This window comes from Netta rufina (genome assembly GCF_964035555.1).
Source record: "Netta rufina genome assembly, chromosome: 6".
Lineage (NCBI taxonomy): Eukaryota > Metazoa > Chordata > Aves > Anseriformes > Anatidae > Netta > Netta rufina.
In genome coordinates this window covers 39,609,283-39,629,156 of record NC_140129.1, presented here as the reverse complement: position 1 = coordinate 39,629,156, position 19,874 = coordinate 39,609,283, and the positions used below count along the sequence as shown (strand labels likewise).

General features: G+C 39.1%; 1 protein-coding gene across 6 annotated transcripts in view; it reads right to left on the bottom strand.

The window, feature by feature from the left end:
• The window catches only part of GPD2 (glycerol-3-phosphate dehydrogenase 2), a 58,114-nt gene that overhangs the window by 13,727 nt on the left and 24,513 nt on the right, over nucleotides 1-19,874 (bottom strand). For all 6 annotated transcript variants that reach the window (XR_014618559.1, XM_084289190.1, XM_084289189.1 and 3 more), the window contains 3 exons: nucleotides 19,231-19,394; nucleotides 4,525-4,689; nucleotides 3,642-3,786 (listed from right to left, as the gene is read on the bottom strand). Coding sequence is in view for 5 of the 6 variants with exons in the window: in XM_084289190.1 (XP_084145316.1) it covers nucleotides 3,642-3,786; nucleotides 4,525-4,689; nucleotides 19,231-19,394 (474 nt within the window). In the remaining variant the exon portion in view is untranslated. The remainder of the gene's footprint in view (nucleotides 1-3,641; nucleotides 3,787-4,524; nucleotides 4,690-19,230; nucleotides 19,395-19,874) is intronic.

Sequence of the window (19,874 nt, the reverse complement as noted above, 5' to 3'; positions counted from 1 at the left end):
TTTAACTTATGTATCAGTGTTTTCTGATATAGCACAAAAATCCTCATGTATGAAAAAAACATCTTCATCACTTATATAGCACTGCTTATATTTCAGGAAACAAAAGGCATCTACAAACACTTCAAAAGTAGTTTCTATATAGGAGAATATTCAAGCTGCCTTTTTTTCTATTTGTTTTTGTTTAAAGGAAAGATGCTAATTTTGATTCTGGGTGCTGAAGTCCTCATAAAAACATCTGCAGTTTTAGCAATCTTCAGGCTCTGCACCTACTCCTGATAGCGGAAGGATGATTTAGGAAGCATATCTAAGTGCTAAGGAGCACCAGTGGGGAATAATTCAGTGGACTCAAATAACTACTAACACAATAAGCTGAAGGTAGACAGAGACCCAGTTGGATATGAATTACCTATTTAAGAGAGCTACAAGCTGAATCATTGAATATTTCATTTTTAGGAAATCTAAACTGATTACTGAAGGTAAGTTTTCAATATCTGGAAAGGCTAGGAGAAGCTGAAAATTTCATATATAGCATGTATATTAGAACATTTTTTAGATGATATTTATAGACAGCTTAGGCATACAGTTGGAAAAGTACAATTTAATAGGGGAAGTCAACACAGATTTGTGAAAGGTAAATCACGTCAGACAAATGATTACTTTTTAAAATGAAAAAGCTATTGATTTAGAGACAGGAAACTAGAGGTTTAATATACAGTATCAGAGTATTCAGATAGCTTCAGACATTTTCAAAAGTATGATTTTTTTTTTTTAATATGATTTAAGTAAGAACCATGAAAGAGAAACCAGTAAAGACTTAAAAATAAGTTTCACCATAACACCTATGGACTGAAGCATTTACAGTTGGGTAACACAGCAAATGATGAGAGAGGATGAAGCAGTCTTCCATATGCCAATTCACTTACCGATTTAATGGCTATCCTGGTAAGTTCCCTCTCAATCTCCTTTTGCTATGTGTATTCCATCTTAGCTAAATAACCAATGAGCCACCAAAAAAAGATTCCACAAACTGCCTGGTCCAGAATCATGCTGCTGTGTACCAGGAACCTACTGAAACCTTCTGAATCTACACATTTTTACACTCCTACAATTATGGAATTGATGTGACCACATGGTACAAGCTATAACAATATCACCCACTGTAAAATTTCTCTAGTGCTCTTTAAAGACCACTAAGACTACTAATATTAGGACTGCAAACTCTAAGATGAAATTGAAAGCAATACCTTTATATAGAGCAATAGTGGCAAATAGACACTGCCTAGGAGTATAACGCAGGCAGATCTGAAGTGTTTCTGACAGCAGACCAAGCATCAAAATACTCAGCCCTTTGTGAATAATGATAGAGCAATAGTAATAGTTAAACAGTTGACTTAAAACAACTGAAGGAGTTTGGAGCATGACTACTTTATATAAGCTTCATTTTCAAAAAGAACAGCAGCTTTATTGGACAATATGCAGAGAACATGACAAATAAAATCTTTAGAACAGATTATTAAATTATACATAAGTATAAAAATGTAAAACACTACTAAATTAGTTAAAACTATTTAAATGAAGGACAAAGTTGAACTTTTGAGCTTGAAGTCAGTACGCGATTCTGGATGTTAGAATATGGCATTTTAAAGAGCTGAACAGAAGCATGAAAGATTTCTAGTGGAAGAAATATTTGAGCAAGACACCACAAATCTAAATAGAAAACAGGTGAATTTCAGTAAAGTAGATCTGAAGTTTAGCACACAAATGTATTTGGAACCTAGAATGTGAAGTAGATCAGAAGATTTAAGGAAGACTGGAAATACCTGAAATTTGTTGGGTGAGAGGGCACACTGCATACATAGACCTCCTGCCCTACATGTGCCAGTCTAAACAAAGGTAGCCAGAATCCTCTTTCATTTTGGCAGATAAAGCACTTGAACAACAGTGAGTGAAAGAAAGTTGTTGCAGCTACTAGAATAGATGTGTACACTAAAACAACGAGAAGAAGAATACTGGGACTATTGATGAAGAACAAATGAGCAGGAATCCCATAGGAGGTTAATGTGTTAATGTTAACATTGATTTTACAAAATCTTAACTGTGTGTCGTGGTTTAACCCAGCCGGCAGCTGTGTTTAGATATAAAAAAACTCTACCTGTTATATAATTTGTGCAAGTTCAGGACAAAGTTCTATAACACGTTTATGACAAAGGCAAGCATGAATATAGACGTGATACAAATGAGATTAAATACCATGCGTATTTTCTATTTAGTATACAGTTCCTTGGATTAAGCTACCCCACTTAAAGGAAGTTCTGTACAGTTTTGTTTCATCAGCTGTACTGCGGAGGCAGTATGTGGGCAGATACTATTTTACAAGAAAAGTAATGCCCACATGCTGACATACACAGGGGAACAAGGAGAACAAGAATTCTCTACGTTACTAATTACAATTATTAGGTAATTACAAAATACATAAATTAGAGCTCTCATGCATACCAAGCAATCTTTGACTTTGAACCTACAAAGTGATTCAAAGTTTAAAAACTGACTTTGTGGCCCTGCACTAAAAGCATATAATTGTACATATGCTTGTCATAGCATATGAAGAAGCTAGGATTACAAGCTATTTCTTGTCACTGCTAGTGCTTTAAAGCAACTATCTGGTCATTTCCTGGTTTTCATGTGCAAAGACACAAGAGACTACAAGAATAATTATATACAAGGCCAAAAATGCTTCAGTTTTATAGTGTATTGTTATGTCCTATTGGCACAACTTAGACAACAATATTTTGTACGCTGGAAATCTAATTTGGTATTCACAGAGGAGGGCAATGATCGTATGGAAGGCACCATTTTCAGTGCACTATCAACAGAACTGATTGAAGTCTATAAGCGTAAATTGCCAATAGGAAACTAATGACTTCAGGAACCAAAGGTATGATTTGAGCTTCAACTGCAAAGGCTTACATGTACATGTATGTGGCATGGAGTACCACAGGAACCTCTTCTGTAACAAGGTCAGTGGAGGAATACAGGTTCTTTTCACCAAAACAGCCATGGGAGGGCTGGCACCCCTGTGCAGTTTAATGCTACTTTGCACTACACACTATGCTGCATACATGCTGCGCTCATGTTTACTATGAGTAGAGTCGATATAGACTAATACTAGTGGCAGAGTAACAGCAGATGTACTGTTTACTGATTACATTGCCTGGAGAGTCTGATAACAAATAGGAAAGAAAATTTTGCATGAAGGTGGCAACCTCTCTGGAAGGCTTCATACACTTGTTTTCTGAGGGGGGTGGTGAACAAGCAGTCAGTACGCTCAACCCACCCATTATTAGAAAAGCTTCCTTTCACAAGTCTGTGGCATATACTCTGCCTAAATGTCCTTCTGCTTCAACAGCACATCTGCCCTGGTAAGCTTCAACTACAAACTGTAAGACTTCAGTCTTTTTTCACTAGATAAAATTGGTATGTTAATAGGCATAGTGCCAGAACCTTCTCTTAAAGGAAAAAGAAGGAAGGAGAAAGAAGCATTCCAGTCTACCATAAAAACCACAACTGCGTCTCCACAAGCTTGTTTATTACAGACACCAGCAGAGATTGTTACAAATGGGTTAGGTTTTGAATATCGTTACCTGTAATAACCAGGCATCACAATATGCACGCCTGCACTTGGCTGACAGATGTTTGGTACTTCTTGATCATCCATTTTGCGCACAGAGTCTGTGAAAGGTCCTGTAGCATTGATAACACATTTGGCTTTGACATCAAATTCCTGCCCTGTGAAAGAAAACAGCATCAATCATGTGCACCATTTGTTTTCCTGCCCACTGACACTCTGTATTATTAATCTGCCTATGAACCTAACCTACTGTAAAGTATATTGTCTTTGTCTGAACAGCTGGAATTGTTTTGGAATATTTTTTTTTTTTTTTTTAGAATATTAACAAAGTTTTTATTTAATACCAGATTTGAAAGAAAACCTTTTGCAGTAAAATTCTGTTTTGTCTGCAAAGGCAGGGTAGGAGACAGGGTAGGAGTTGAGCTGAAATCTGCCTCCCAGACGAGAGATTTCAGTCTCAACCCATAGACTCAGTAAATGGTATTATTACTGTACAACACAGCATTTTACAATATCATCTTTGCTTGACAGAAGGGTTTGGATGTAAAGCTCAGTCTACCCTGCCAAAACACTGGGATTTGAGTGAAAAATCTGACAGAAGTTAAAGATGATTGACACTAATGCTATGCCACTGCACTCTGGGAAGATGGCTCCTTTGTCAGTTCATTGATATTTACCAACAGCCTTTCCCATTGCTCTTTGTTTTATGACTTCTGTTTCCTTAACGAGGAGCACACTCCCTGAAGAGTGCCCTTTCCTAGCAGCTAAAGCACAGTGATGCCTGCTGGAGAGCACCGTGGTGTTCACCAGCTGCGCAGCACCAAGGGCGCACAGCGGGCACGGGGCACCCAGCCCTCGGTCCCACACCTCCGCCAGCAGCACCACGACACACACACCTGTGAGGACGTCCCTGCAGCGTGCCCCGCACACGCGCTCCTTCCCGGTGCCCGGGTCCGTCGTCTTGAGCAAGCGCAGCACTTCAGCGTAATTGGCGGTGGCAGCGCCGTACCTGGCAGCAGTGAGGGCGATGGCGAGGTTCATCCGCGCGTCGTTGTGCTGTCCTGCAGCGGGGACGGGGCCGGGGGAAGGACACGAGTCACCTCCAGCCACGGACTTGTGGCGTGGAAGTGTGTCAGAACCGATCTGTCACATCTGTCCCTGTCACATTGAATAGGCGTGATGGCTGCTCACGCCTCACAGGAATTATTTACAGATCCATCCTCCGTGCGGACCGGGGCATCCCACCGCGGCACAGCCGGCACGGCCCTCGCCTTCCTCCCCCACAGGCACTGCCAGCAGTGGGGACCGCTTAACATCCTGCACCCCTGCACGTTATCAGACTGAGAATTAGTACTTTCACCCCCAATTTAGGAGCAGGCAAATCACTTTTTTACCCTTCTGTGTGTGACCATGCTGTAATTCTGGTGCCAAACCCACGTATTTGACAGTCCCACTACTATTAATCAACAATTCCCACTGGAAGTTGTACCAGACTACATGCACAACCCAAGAAGCAGTCTCTCAGACTGTGCTAAGTTAGTTTTCTGTAACTTAGAGTTTCATATGCATTTTAACTTCCCAACATACAACATAGAACCATCAAAAAGAAATAAGCAGACAAGAACTAATGAACAATTCTTAACATATATCATTAAAGATTTATTACTGAAATTTCCTCGTTAAAGAAAACCAAGAGTGAGGCGGAGGGACCGTGAGGGGAAGATGATTAATTACTTTAAAATACTGGCTTCACCTGAGACTTTTCCTATTTATTATTGCCACTGAAGTTAAAGTCCAGGATGCTGGCTAGAAAGAATTACTATACATTAAAGGGGCCAGGTTCTGTGTGTCCTGAATAATTAATTTACAGAAGGGCTAAGCTTCCTGAGATATGGTTCACTTACCCACATGTTTGGACCAGTTCTATCAGAGATAATACTGGTAAAGTGATGAATTTGTAATAGATATTGTTGTTGATTTATGTTGCCAGCATTCCAAATGTTTAGTACAAATGGTTTATGCAAAGTTCGGTCCTTCTGATTCTGCCTGTGCATCTTGAACCACCGTGCAAATAATCTGCTTGTAACTAAAAGGGCAAAGTTATAAAGATGGGATCAATGGCCTCGAAGGTGCCACCTCCCCTCTCCAAACTTCTCATTCTAACCCAGCGCAGACGGTACAGCACCATCAGTCTTCAATCACAAGAAAAGTTATGCGAAGTGAACAGAAACAGTAATATGATAAAGCACCGATGAAGAAACAAACAGTAACTCCAATTCAGCGCCGCAAACAATGCCCAGAATAAACTGCAGAAAAGAACAGCAAAACAGCTTAGCGAGATGTCAAGAAAAGTTGCAGATGCTCCATCACAGCAGATGTATAAGACTAAACAGCCATCTGTCAGAAGTGGCAGGCAAATCATTAAACAAATGCATCAACATTTATGCTGCAGCAGTGTCAGGGAAGGGATGAAGTGACCTTATGAGGTCTCTCAAAACTTTGCGTTTTAACTAAGGGTGGAGAAGGTACAGTCTCATACACAAAGGGAGCAGAGCACTAGATGAAAGAGAGACAAAGAACAGCAAGAAGCTGTGTTACAGTACAGCAGAACACAGCGCATCCAGAAAACTCTTCTAGCCCAGGGTCAGAGGCTTTCAGAAGTGCAGTGATCTGGAAACATCCCTCTTCACTCTGGTGCTTGATTTGGGGGCTGCCTGGCCTATGGGATGCTGCAGCTCGTGGCAGCACAGAGCAAGAAATCCAGCTCAACAGAAACACTACCCTAGAAGAAGAGTGCCATCTATGTACGAATGAAACCCTGAAGGCCCTGTTTCATGCAGCAGAGTTTATTCTTTTATTTTAGAAGGGACTTAGGACCAAGAAAGCTTCCTCAGTTACTTTCTGAACCTTCATCAGTTTGTTCTTGCCATCAGTACCTAAGCTGGTAGCTGCTACAAACAGGTTTTCTGCAGGGTGCGGATTCACCCCACAGCAGCACAAGCTACAGCAACAGCTCGTAGCGGTTTTAGTAGTCTGTGGCAAGTCTTACTGTTCAAGTTTCTGCAAGCTTGCCTCTTCGCAGTTCCACGACTTGTTTGCCTTTGGTCTGAACAATCTGGAGAAGCCAGTCAGCAGAATAAATAATGTGAAAATGGGTGTAATTTCAAAAAAAGAACAAGCGATTATTAATAATTACTTGTTAAGCCTAAAATCTCGGAGTTACGCAGCATTTTGTCCAAACTCCTAATTCTCAGAGTCAGAGTGAGCTAAGGATATTATGCTCAGTGCATTTCACAATTTGGACCACTCTCTTCAAGGTAGCATTTGCATGCTTCTCATCCATTTTCCCCTCATCATTATTCTGATGCAAGGAGCCCCTTGCTATTATTCAATTCTCAGCTGTCCAGAAGGAACTCTGAGTGCCAATGTAATGTATTTGCAGGAAGAGGACTGAGAAATAACCAGTTTCTGATTAACTACACACCTAGAAAAACCAGCTGGCTTCAGACCGAGGTAACCTATGGTGTGGAGTCCTGGATACTTCAGGGTACACGTGGCAGAGATCTGTGGGGGTCTAGATTTGAAAGCAATGAGGAGTGACTTAACCAGCTCAAAAATATATCATCTGTGGAGAACAATACCTCAACAGTTTGGTAGGATGGGGTCACAGTACAATCGCTTTTCTACTCAGGAGCATTTTTCTGTTGTTGTTTTGGAGGGTTTTTGGTCTTTTTTTTTTTTTTTTTTTTTCTTAAAAGGGCCCTTCAACTCCCATGCACACACATTTTCCCCCCAGGCAGTGACATTAAAACCCTGTACTTCCTACAGAGTTATCTTTTTCTTGACATCTGAAGTGGTTGCTGTTCCTCCATGCAAACCAGCTACCACAAAGGTATCGTAGCCAGATCAGTTCTCACTATAGCACCAGTCACGGTTGACAAAACATTTTTCACTGATTAAAGTAAAATAGCATGACTGAAAACAGCTAGGTTTGAAATAGTAATTATTCCCAGTTCCAAACAGGCTGGAATGTGTTCTGGTACTTCAATGATCCCTACCACTCTAGAGGACAAAAAGAAAAGCAAAAATTCTGCATCTCAATCTTTGTTTTTTTTTTTTTTTTTTTTTTTAAAAAAAAACTTTATTTTTAATTAATTTTTTAGTTAAATGCCAAAGATTCAGGTCCTCCAGAACTAAGATAAAAGCCTCTAAGCTTAGCTTTACATGCCTGTTCTGGAGAAGGTTTTCTTGACACTAGAGCTTTTACCATGTTCAGAAAGTGACCAGGAAACTCAAGGTATAGTTGTTATAGTTGTGTGATAAACAGCAAGGTAACCAAAGGCTCCTGTGCCAGGTTCTGTATTATCTACTGAGGACGGCTTTGTATCCATTGTCCTTCATTATCAGTCACTGGTGCTCCAAAGCATAACAGAAGACAATTAATTCCCCTTGCTCACCTTTCTATTAAACCATGTGTTTCTTCCAAATGTGATAAAACAAGAAGTTGTTTTATAACAACCGAACAGCTATGGCCAATTAATTTGGGATTCTTTTTCGTAGTAAATTAGCTGCCAAAGATCTCGTAACTAACCTAAGGGTGATACAGTGGATTTATAATTACGAGATGCACCACCAACAGTTGTTTGCAGACACCCTGCCCCAGACAGGTGAGTGCTGTCCCAGTCCTGCTGCTCGAGGGCTCGTTTTTATAGGCACTTTGCTGTATTCCTGCCAGTTGTGGTCAGCTGGATGCACCTCAAGGTGATGCAAATGGCAGCCAGACCTCAGCATCTTTGGAACAAACATCAAAGAGCCAACCACTGGAACATGCTGAGTTTTCTTCATAACTCCTCCCAAGGTATCGCTCAAAAATAAGAGTGTGCTTAAATCCACTGAATTACTTCTACTAGGAAAAAGTGAAGGAACCACCTCTCTCATTATTTACTATTGTCATCTGCTCATTGTACAATAAAAGTTAATTTATCACAATTTTTGCTGAGGGTAGCCCACGTTGCTGTTACCAAAACTCTGGCCTAACTGCTTTCATCAAAGTGACACCGAATCCTCTTAAAAAAGGAAAACACCTTACTCTTAGAAGGCACACTGTTGAAGACATTTAGTGCCTGAAGACATTTCGTCAATGTGTTCCACATAATTTTAAGATCAACAGTGATGCCATTTGGTTTATAATTTTTCAGTAATTTAGGAAATTTCTATTTTCATTCCTTCGTAGCAAATGCTGTATTTCTTCAAATAAGAACAGACAATGCTTCCGTTGGCACTGAAAGAATCCTCCTACAGGGTGCACATAGTGTACATTCAATTTTATTTTTATCAGTGCTGAACCACAGCCAGTAGTGGTAACAAAGCCCACAGACTGTAGAAATTTGTCTATGACTGATTCAGTCGTATTGTGTGAAAACCACCACATTAATAAGGCATTCCGGTAGTTCTGGTATATTCTGTACTGTGTCACTCTGACACCTATTACTTTTATATCAGCTCCCGCTCTCTCCTCTGCAACTCTATTCAGTTGAAAATAAACACTCGGTAGCCAGTGACTGGGAGGCTGGAACCTCTATTAATCCTACCGGTAACATTTTATTCATACTAACTTTTTTTAAGCTAAGAACCAACACTTTGTTATTGACTAGAGCTGCTGCATGACATTTATTGATGTAAACGCACAGACGCTGCAACAACTGCCCCAAACACGCTTTGCAAAAAGACATACTACAACAATGCTGTTGCAGTAGAAACCAAACTTCTTGGTTTAAGGAACAGGCTAGTCCCTGCAAGGGACACGAAAGCCTTCTCACCTTTTCTCAATTTAGTCTTCTCTATTTAGGCATATCTAGTTATTGCTGTGGATGTCAAGCTTAATACAGAGTTGGAAATTAGCCATGCAAGAAGTTACATGACAATCCTGATGAAGTTTTTTAAGAGGACACATCTTACCATAGAAGCACCTACCAGGCTTCTTTAGAAAGGAAAAAGACATTAAAAGAAATATTTGCATGAGAGAACTGAGACCACAGTATAGCCACAACTTTGTATCTCCACATAAAGATGTTGTTTGTGTTCTGTTCTTTTAAAAACCTTCTGGGATAATAGCAAGCTAAATGCTTGCATGTTACTCCCCTACTGTTATCACTGAGCTCCACTTACTTAAAATACTTAACCTGCAAATCCAGGGTAGCCCCCTGGATTTGGAACATATCCAAAAAACATCATCTATATCAAGATGGGATATTGCTGGATCATCAAAACATTAGTGTCCATTGTACCTCAACGCACTGATGTTCTAAAAACCATTTGAAAAGCATACTTATGTTCCTATATATTACACTCCTACATCAACATTGCATGAGGTAACTGCATTCACACAGGAAAGAAAACAGTGCATGAAATCAAACATGTTTTATGTGCATAAGAGTGCTTTTTTTTTTTGTATATATAAAAGTCTTCTCAAAACCTTACTAAACTTAAGGCTGATTTATAATTATAGATCAATGTACATAACTAAGATATCAGAGCTGCTTGCATCCACCAATTCTTAAATAGAAAGTGCTTAATTACATGAACATTTTTATTACAAGCATTAAAACAGGAACTCAACATCTGTTGTGGATACTGAAACCAGTTATTTCCAAGTTTAGGCATTGTGAATCAGCTGGAATGACTCAAAGATTGTTCCAGACTTCTTTCAGAAAGAACACAGTAAATTCTTTTCACCAAAACTACGTAGAATAAGTTGATATGTTAACATCAAATTTAACTCATGAGTCAAGTAATTAAAAATGCCCTCAGATCCAAAATACTTCTCAACTCTGAATCACAAGAAACTTAAGCCAGGTCAAACGTTCACCAAAAACTAACAGACTTTCTAGCATACATAGCATACATGCATTTGTTCTTGGACTGCTTCAGAGGGAAGAGCGTTCTGACTCAGTTAAATCAGTTCCATCAACACCCACATCTAACACAGCAATATCATGCCAGACTGCTAATACTTCTTACACAAATCATGTATAATTTTTATTCTGCTTTCCAGTTAGTTATCCATGCTGCTGAAATATGTCCTAACCAAGTAAGAAAGATGATACACATCTAGCTATGTATTTTGCACTGGAGGAAAGAAAGATGCGTGACATTATTTTAATTATTTAAGATCTAACCAAAGATGCATACATTTGTGAGCTCTAACTTCACAGCAGCATTAATGAAAAGGAAAGCCTTGTGTTTGGCATTTGCACAGGTAAATTTATTCAAACAGATTCAAATTCAGATTTGTATCAAATTTTTAAATACTACAGTAACAGTCACTTAAGTAAGTTCTTGCTTCCCCCATTTAGTACCAACTTAAACAATAAAAAAAAAAAAAATAAACTTCCTCAATCCTATGAGTGAGGGAGAAATAGAAGGAACTATCAGCACCTGACTGCTGGGTTCCCCTCCTCAGAGGCATGAAGACAGAATGCCCATTCACTAATGAAGGCTACCTTTACACTAAGGCTACCTTTACTAAACCTTAACACCCAGCCTGAGAGTGCACAGCAAAGACCACCCAAGGTGGGCTATAAGCATTATTTCACAAGACAAACTCAGAAGAATAAAATTCAAGATTTTCATAAGGCAAATTTAAAGGAACGAAGAAAGCTGTAACCAAGAAAATTGCATATATGGATAAAAACAAAACAGGATCACAGTGAAGGTTAGAAAATGAAACTACAACACATTTCAACTGATGTACAACTATAAACAATGGAATACATAAAAACAGAAGGTCCATAAAAGCTTTAAAAATAAAAATCACAAGACAACACCCTGAGAACATTCATCTATTCAACTGTACTATCATGGTATGGTACAGAAGCTAAAACTTGAATTGAAACTAAAGGTATCAGCATAAAAAAACAAGGCATGGTACCAGGCGCACTAGGCAAGAGAAAATTTGAAACTGTTGTTCTGTGCTACTGCTTTCTGATTATGTTCTTTCCCACTTCTTTTGTATCAGCCTTCAACTTGTCACTGCAATCATATTGCAGTGTCAGTGTAAGTAAAAGCACAGTGTTAAAATGAAACTAAACATTGTCACTGTCAGTTTGTGGAAACTGTGCTGAAGTGTCACAGCGAACAACCATCAGGGCAGGTCTGCTGCGGCCACGCCACCGTGCCGGGCAGGAGCGCCACGATGCCAGCACAGCGTGCTGCCTGCCCACACGGTGCGACACCCAGCTAGGGCTTGCACTGCACCAGCTAACAGCTTCGGGTGGAGGCAAGCTTAAACTAGAGGCAACTTCTACTTTGCTCACCACAGTAGCTATATTTTAGGCATGAACCAACTCTGGACTAATTAGCTGGTTATGCACATGCTGTTTTCAAAGGACAGATGACAACCACTGCTGTACGACCCAAGAGAAACCTTCCCTTTCAAGTGAACGGGAAGTCGAGAAGACCCCAAACTGTGGGGACAGGGCCTGCAGTGTGCCATGGGGCTGGGCCAACATATGCAGGGCAGCCATGAGGCAGGGAGCACCTATGGCTACCCCACTGCCCCCACAGGCCCAGGTGCCTTTGGCCTACACAAAGTGCCACCAGCACGAGGACAAGGAGCACTGAATGGTGCACTGCCCCATGTGCAGACAGCTTGCTCGTGGCCTCATAACCCTCCTCATAACCCTCCAAGCCAGGGCAAGAGCAGGCCCCGTGCCCCCCAGCAGCCTGGGCTGGCTCCTTCTCCTCAGCGGGACGGAAACATCCACACGCAGAACGTCTCACACGAGGTGCAGCATCACGGGAACCACACCGTCCACTTTCCCTCAACATACCTATAATCCTAGCTACAGTATGGAACAGAGTACATGTTAACTAACGACCTACTATTAAGTTCACATAAAACGCACACATAAATTACAGCAGAGTTACATGCTTCGACGGAGTCTTCCCTCTAAAAGCCCCAGCACACTGGGGAATACTAAGGTGTTTGTGGCACAATGTGCAAATAATGTCATTTTGCTCAGGAATAATCCTAAATCTTTTAGGTAAGATGATCTGAAGAATTATTCCCTGTTCACTTCTTAAGGGACGCAGAAATCATCCTTCGCTTATACGAGTATTAAAAAAAAAAAAGAAAAAAACAGAGGCATAGAATTCACTAGAATATTCATCATTTCCAACCTTAAACCCACAGCGTACAAACAGATGAATCCAGCAAGTCAGAGAGCAAAGCCAATTTAATCTGTGGCTCCCCTGAGGTAAATGTAGTTCACAGTCCTGCCCCCACCCCAACCTCAGCCATAATCCCTGGTTCCTGGAGGTAAGAAAGCACTGGAGTGAGGAAAATTCTGCAGCGGGATATAATGATCCAAAATGACAGGGACAATAATGACAATGAATTTCATGTCTCCCAGTCATGAGCTGGGGATGCTTGACTGGGCTGACTTACACAATTAAATTGTTACAGGTACAGCAGGAGATGCAGTTATCATCTGCATGCTTTTGGGAACAACGCCTCCGGAAAAAAAAAAAGTGCTCTGGAATGCTCAGCCTTTTGTTGTGAGCAAAATACCGCTCCTGTAGGTACAGCTGTACCTTTTGACAGAGGAAAACTGGGTTAAAGATGCGAGCCATTTTAAGCTATTGATTTTATTCCTTTTGAAAAGGATAGAACGGGCTCTGATGGATAAAGCACTACATGATTCAAGTCACCTTGCACGGAGATGCAAGGCAAGTAAACAGAGACCCAGCTGATTTTATCAGAGAATTCAGAAGTACCATTTATGACAGATTACCTTCCCCACTAATATTTATACTAACGTCAGTAAAGAAAAATACCATTGCTTCTATAGGTTCAGCCAAAGACTTGCATTTCATTTTGCATGTATTCCACTAGAGGCAGCCAGTATTAGCTTTACAGGCTTTCTCATAGCAGGCTGCTGATTTTCTTCAGGATTTCACATACAACTCTATTATATATAACATGGGACAAAATGTATTTGAAAGTAACTGGATATGGAGAATACCGAGTCTTTTCCAGGTTGTACCTACAGTTAGTGTGCCTGCAAGGCTTCTCTCATTCATCTAGTTTCAATTTTGAAATACCAAGAAATATGGTTAGTGGTGTATTTCACCTATAGAAAAATCTTTTTAGTGACAAACTGTCAGAGAGTTTCTGCATCCAGGGAAGGAAAAAAAAAAAAGTCATACAGTTGTCTGCATCTGTAATAGGGTAATACCCCTATTACAGCTCATAACATTCTCAAAATATTAATTTGTCAAATATGAATTATAAAGCTATAACATTTCATAATTCAGGACACACAAATACTAGGAAAATAGCTACAAGATCCTAAATAAAAAAAAAGCATTTATTCCATTTTTGACAGTTTAATGAATGCTCTACTCTTTTGCATTGATTTTTGTGTCCGTGTGTGTATGTGTGTGCGTGCACGGATGTGTGCCTAGGAAGGATTTCTCATGGGGTTTGCTGTAAACAAGGAGAGCTAAATCCTCTGCCAAAGCTTCTCTTTTCTATCTTTAAATAACCTTCATATTAAAATATTTCAGGAGAGAATAAGCACCGAGAATGCATGAATACAAAGAACAGCTACTTGCATTCCAGTAAGTATACTGGAAATTTGTAAAGCAAGACATTAAGCAATCAAATACCTTGATGTGGCCAAACAGTGACAGAAGTAGTATATGCTAATTCCTGTTTTCAGAAAGTAACAGCAAATTCAAAGAGCAGAGTCAACAAAACCCTGAAATCTTAAATTCATGACTGACTCAAGAGCACAAATTTTCCTTACATTCCTAAAGGCTCATCTTGAAAGACAAAATATGTAAACAAAAAAGTCTGCAAGCATCTAAAGATAGAAGACTTGTGCCACTTAGAATATCTGAACACTTTAAATAGTCTGGGCAGTTTTGTTTCTATATTAATGTATTCCCTAGTTTTTAACATAATGAACTATGTATGATTTAAATGGAGATTAATTCTTCCATTTAAAATGCTTTAAAATAATTCTGCGTATGATCTTGAAATCGCAGCCCCGTTCTGCATAGTGCTGCTTTTCCAATTTTCCTTGAGCTACATAAATGAAACTGACAGATCACTGCTCAGATAGCAGCCACATTCTTCCCCCAAAATGTTGCCTTTTTGCTATTCAGGAGTATCCTAATACCAACAAATGCTAAATTAAGTCTGACATGTACCCCTAAGAAACAAACTTGTAAGTTGTGGCTTCAAAGAAAACCTTGAATAAATAGGACACATTGTGTACACCCAGGCTAACATCCAACATATGCTTTAGTTTCCTGATGCTGAGACAGAGCAAGAATAGCCTCTGGTAAAGTCTGATTTGCTATTGCTGGTACTTCCAACATTTATAATGCACCATCTTTTTTTTGCCTGTAAAAACAATTTAAAAAATGTAATTAAGATGACCACAGCAATGTTTCAGAACACAAAATTTCCATGAATAATGGATCATTTGACATGCCAGTAGTTTGATCAACAATTACGAAACAAAACAAAGAGCATTTCTGATCTTTCCCTTGCAAAAGAACACTGCAACCAATATGTATATTGCTGGACAGGTGGTTTTATCCAGTTGAAAAGTAACCTACATAATGAGCATTTTAAATTCTTCCCTTTGGTGGTGGTGGCAGCAATCAACATGCCCAACAGTGAGATTCTGCTAGTAGATGTTATTTAGAACTACAGAAAAATACAAGTATGAGAGAGACAGGAATAGGGAAAACCAAGAAAATACGTTAAAGCTGCATTTATACAACAGCTAAGACACTGTTCTTGAAAGACTAGTTTATCTACTCATTACATGGCAAAGATAGGGAAAGGAATGGACAGAGAAAGATGACCTATTCCAAGATTCAAACATTCTGATATTTTTTTTTGCCATTACTTAATGCTCTGGTTTATGACTATTTCTGGTAAAAGAACTAAAAGGAGTGTAATTCAACCTCATCTTCCCCTTCTCCACTTTAAGTTCAAATCCTACTCCCTTTGTCCTCCATTTCTTTGGATTTAGAAGTATGAAAGTATAGTGTTAAAATTCAAATCAGAAATTTACAATTTAATGTGCTTGCTGACACATGACTTAAAGCAGACCCACCGTTAACAGAACACAGGTTAATTGTTCAAGATAAATCAGTTAACATGTTATAATCCAATGCGAGTCCATTTACACTGCAGACCATAGGCTGACCTATGGAGGAAATAATATGGTGCACGTCTGTATACAAAATGTCATCCTGGAATGCAGCATGTTATAAATGTATACAACATCATAATCAAAGTTTTTATTCTGGACAACAGATAGCCTCACAGTTGCAGCACAAACTCAGAAGTGTGATACCTCAGCCTTTTGGAAGCTTCTTCTACAAAATGAGGTTTTGAGGAGCTACACATTTTGTTGTGTTTTTGAACTGCAAAGCTGTAATTCTCTAAATTCTAGAGAAAAAAATCTATAAAGTAATAAGACTCTGGGCAACTACAGATAACAAAAGCAAAATAAGGTCAGTTATGCTAGTATAAACAAGTAGGTTCCACTGGCAGCAAAACTTGAAGTCTGCTTTTAAGATCTCTCACCACATTACTCTGAAAGTCTTGCTAGCATTGCAGCTGTTCCACTGAAGGGAAATTAAGAGCCTGTCTGATACCTGTCTTTATTGAACTTGCACGAATAAACAGTGATTACACAACACGCATGCTTCATGCTAAAATGCCCTTCACTATTTGCACATTTCCATTTCTTTCCCTTTTTTCTTCTCCTTCTATTTTATACTTTGTTTTAAATACGCAGAATGTGAGTTTGTTTCCTATTGCTTGGGAATGCAAGAAAACCAGAGACATCTCAGTCTGAATGACTTTTGCATTGTATTGCTGCACAGATGTTTTCCACTAAAAGACCACATGGTATCTTAGTGATGAATTTTTAGATTTATTGCAACACTGTTTAAAACAATTATTCATCCAACAAACTTGAAGATCAACTTTAAGGTTATCTTGTAAATGCATATCCTTAGAATGCTGAAGTAGTAAATATCTGTGATATATCCAAACCATCTATTTAATCAGAAAAAAAGCTTCAATAGATTATAGATTGCCAAGTTCTAATGCTCTTATGAGAAGTGTAATTACAGTTAAGAGAACCACTTCATTGTTCTTACATACTCCTGGGATCCCTTAACAGTCTAAGGGAAGGAATAGCTTATGATAATGAAAAACTAGATCTGAATTACTTCTATGTGACAGCAGCTCTTCTTACAGTACACAAAAGTTTTCATTTCTTCAGTTTGGCACAGCTGAAACACCACATAACCCCAGATGAAGTTGTTTAAAAAACAAGATTTGTTATTTTCCTCTCTGTCTTAAAAATAGAGCAGATTATTTTTACTTCATACTAAAGAATGCAAGTCCATCCTTTTAGTCTCACCTACTCCCAAATAAGAACCTATACAAGCATCCAGGTCTGTTTTTACTCCACTGGGCTCTGTACGAGACAGCTTACCATTACCAACATGCATGTTTGTCAGAAGCCACACAAACACTACCCAAGTCCAGTGTGTTTCAAGAATCCCTCCTACTTCTCCCTAGTACAAAAGCCCTTATTGATAAACTGATGAATAGTATAAATGTATTGCTAAAAAGGGAAAAACACTACCTTTAAAATCAATTGTGTGAAGACCCTTCTGGCTTCTAAAAGGTCAAAAACCACACATGCAGGTAAAAGCTAAAATCTGTTCCACCTACTGAAGTCAGTGTTTTAAGCTATTTATTCTTTGGAGGAATTTGCGTCTTTTTTGCCCTACTATCCTCAACACATCTGACTTTTTGATATTTTTATATTATCAAGGAAGTTTTGCCAAAATTATTTTTTTTTTTGAAAGTAAGTGGAAGAGAACTGGAGAAGGGGGAATAGAAATCCAACGCCAATGAAAACACACTACAGAACAGCATACAAGCCTGATGCAAAATACTGCAACTGCCAGAAATGTTAATATAATGAAAAGCATCAAGAAAGTTACAACAGTATGCCCTGGTACTCCAACTTGAGTAGCGCTACTCATCATTTTGTTTTTCCTCTACAAAATTCAGCATTTAAGAATACTGATGTTCTGACAGTTCGGGGATAAAACTTGCATAACACTACAATGCACTGAGATACTGCAATATGGATAACGCTCAAGACAGCTGTGAGTAAGCAGACAAACTAATATCCTAGACAAGCAAAATTTCTAGGTAGCTATTTGTCAAGGAAGCCAACTAATCCCTTACCAACTTTGTTTACAGACTGTCTTGTATATCTGTAGATTCTGAAGGGACAGAGATGGGGTTAAGGTACTCTCTTTATAGAAGATCCACCAAAGCACCTGTTGCTACAAAACTTTCCTACAGACTTACCACCAGAGACTTGTCTCACAGAACAAGACAAAAAGGCTCATCTGTTCTTGCATTACAAACATGAATCACAATCTTTCAAAATGTGAGGATGAGAATAAGTGTGAACACTTCTGAACATGAAAACTGCTGTTTCAAGACAACCACAATAGTAGGTTCTATTAAATCACTATTCTGTTCTCAGTGAACATTGTAAGACTTGCAGAAAGCATTTATGTTCTCTCTCAAGACACTGATTTTGTGTAAATGCTATACACAAACATACCCTACCTATTGTATCAAGCTGCAAGCATTTTTCCTCTCATGATTTTATAGAAACCCCTTCAAGTGAAAAGATCATAAGACTCAAACGGTTTCTGTTCAAGTCTATTTGATTAGAACTACAATGAAAGGTCCCTTTGCAGACCAGAGAGATGTATTGCCAGTACAAAAAAAAAAAAAATTCATCCAGACCTCATCCAACCGTGTGTAAGAACCACAACTAGGAGGCAGATCATCTGGTTTGAAAATAATTTAAAACCAGATTTAGAAGTACACAACAGTAAACCATTTGGCATTATTGGAATGACCACACTTGCCTGACAGACAATTACTCAGAATAAGCGTTCTGTCTGAGAAGAGCTCAACCCCAAACACTTGCAAGTAGTGTTCTACATAGTATGCTTTATACTAGGGTCATAACTATTTAAAACAAGGCAAAGCCCAAAGTAAACATAGGATTCTGAAACCTAATGATATATAACTATTAACTGACTAAGAATAGTTTTTACAGTATAGTCATGAGGATATTTGATTCTTCAGCCTGTTTTGTCTAAGAAGTTAAGTACCACATGCGTAGAAGATTTGCAGCAGAAAAAAACCTTGCCTCTCCAATGCAGCAAAGTCACACACAGCTGAATAGTTGTAGGGAATCACCAGAACACTAGGAGGCTTTCACATATCACTGTACCCACCAGCCAAGAAAACAGATATATTCTCTTGTACATTCCATAAGTTACGGTAGTGAGCAATGTAGGCGCCCATTTGACAGACAAAAATTCAGATGCAAAATGAATGCTTTGAGCTGTTGAATTTCCCTTTGCAGAATCAGTGTAGCTGCATAGGTGTGTTGTCCTCCCACCCCCCCCAGCCCCAATACAGCACAAAGTTATAACGAAAGCACTGGAAGGGAACGTACCGTCATAGTAGACAATAGCTCCAACAAGCTTATCTTTGCGTAGCATTGGGAAGAGCTCCAAGGCCCTTGACTTGCTAAGGACATAACTGCTTTTCAGACACTGACTTCCTGCCACGAGGTCATACAGTTTTATTCCAACCCAGTAGTATGGCAATTGCCACCACCTGCAGGGGAAAAAGTTCCAATGAAGTGGAATAAGAAATGCATGCATGCACTTGTTCTAATATAGAGCACACTGAGTAACACAGTACGCTATATTACACTAGTTTTGCTTTTGTATTATCACACAACTTTACAATATCAAGATATAGTGTAAATACGCAAAAAGTTATGACGTATTGTTCACTTCTATTTTCAACTAATCTGCTCACTACAGGAAGTCAAGTACATTCAAGGCTGTATTCATTCTAGAATTAAGATCATAAATTGTTTTTCTACTTCAGTGTAAAATGAAAAAATAAAGCTGTCTTGAAGGAAGAACCAAACTTTTGGCAAAAGATGAAAGAGTTCCTGAAATGCACATCTCAGTAACACCTCCCCACAGACAAGATCAACTAAATACAGTCCACTGCAGACCTACGTGAGCTCCTACTATTACAAGCCCCCTAAGACAGGAATAAGGCCATACATTAAGGTTAATCAAA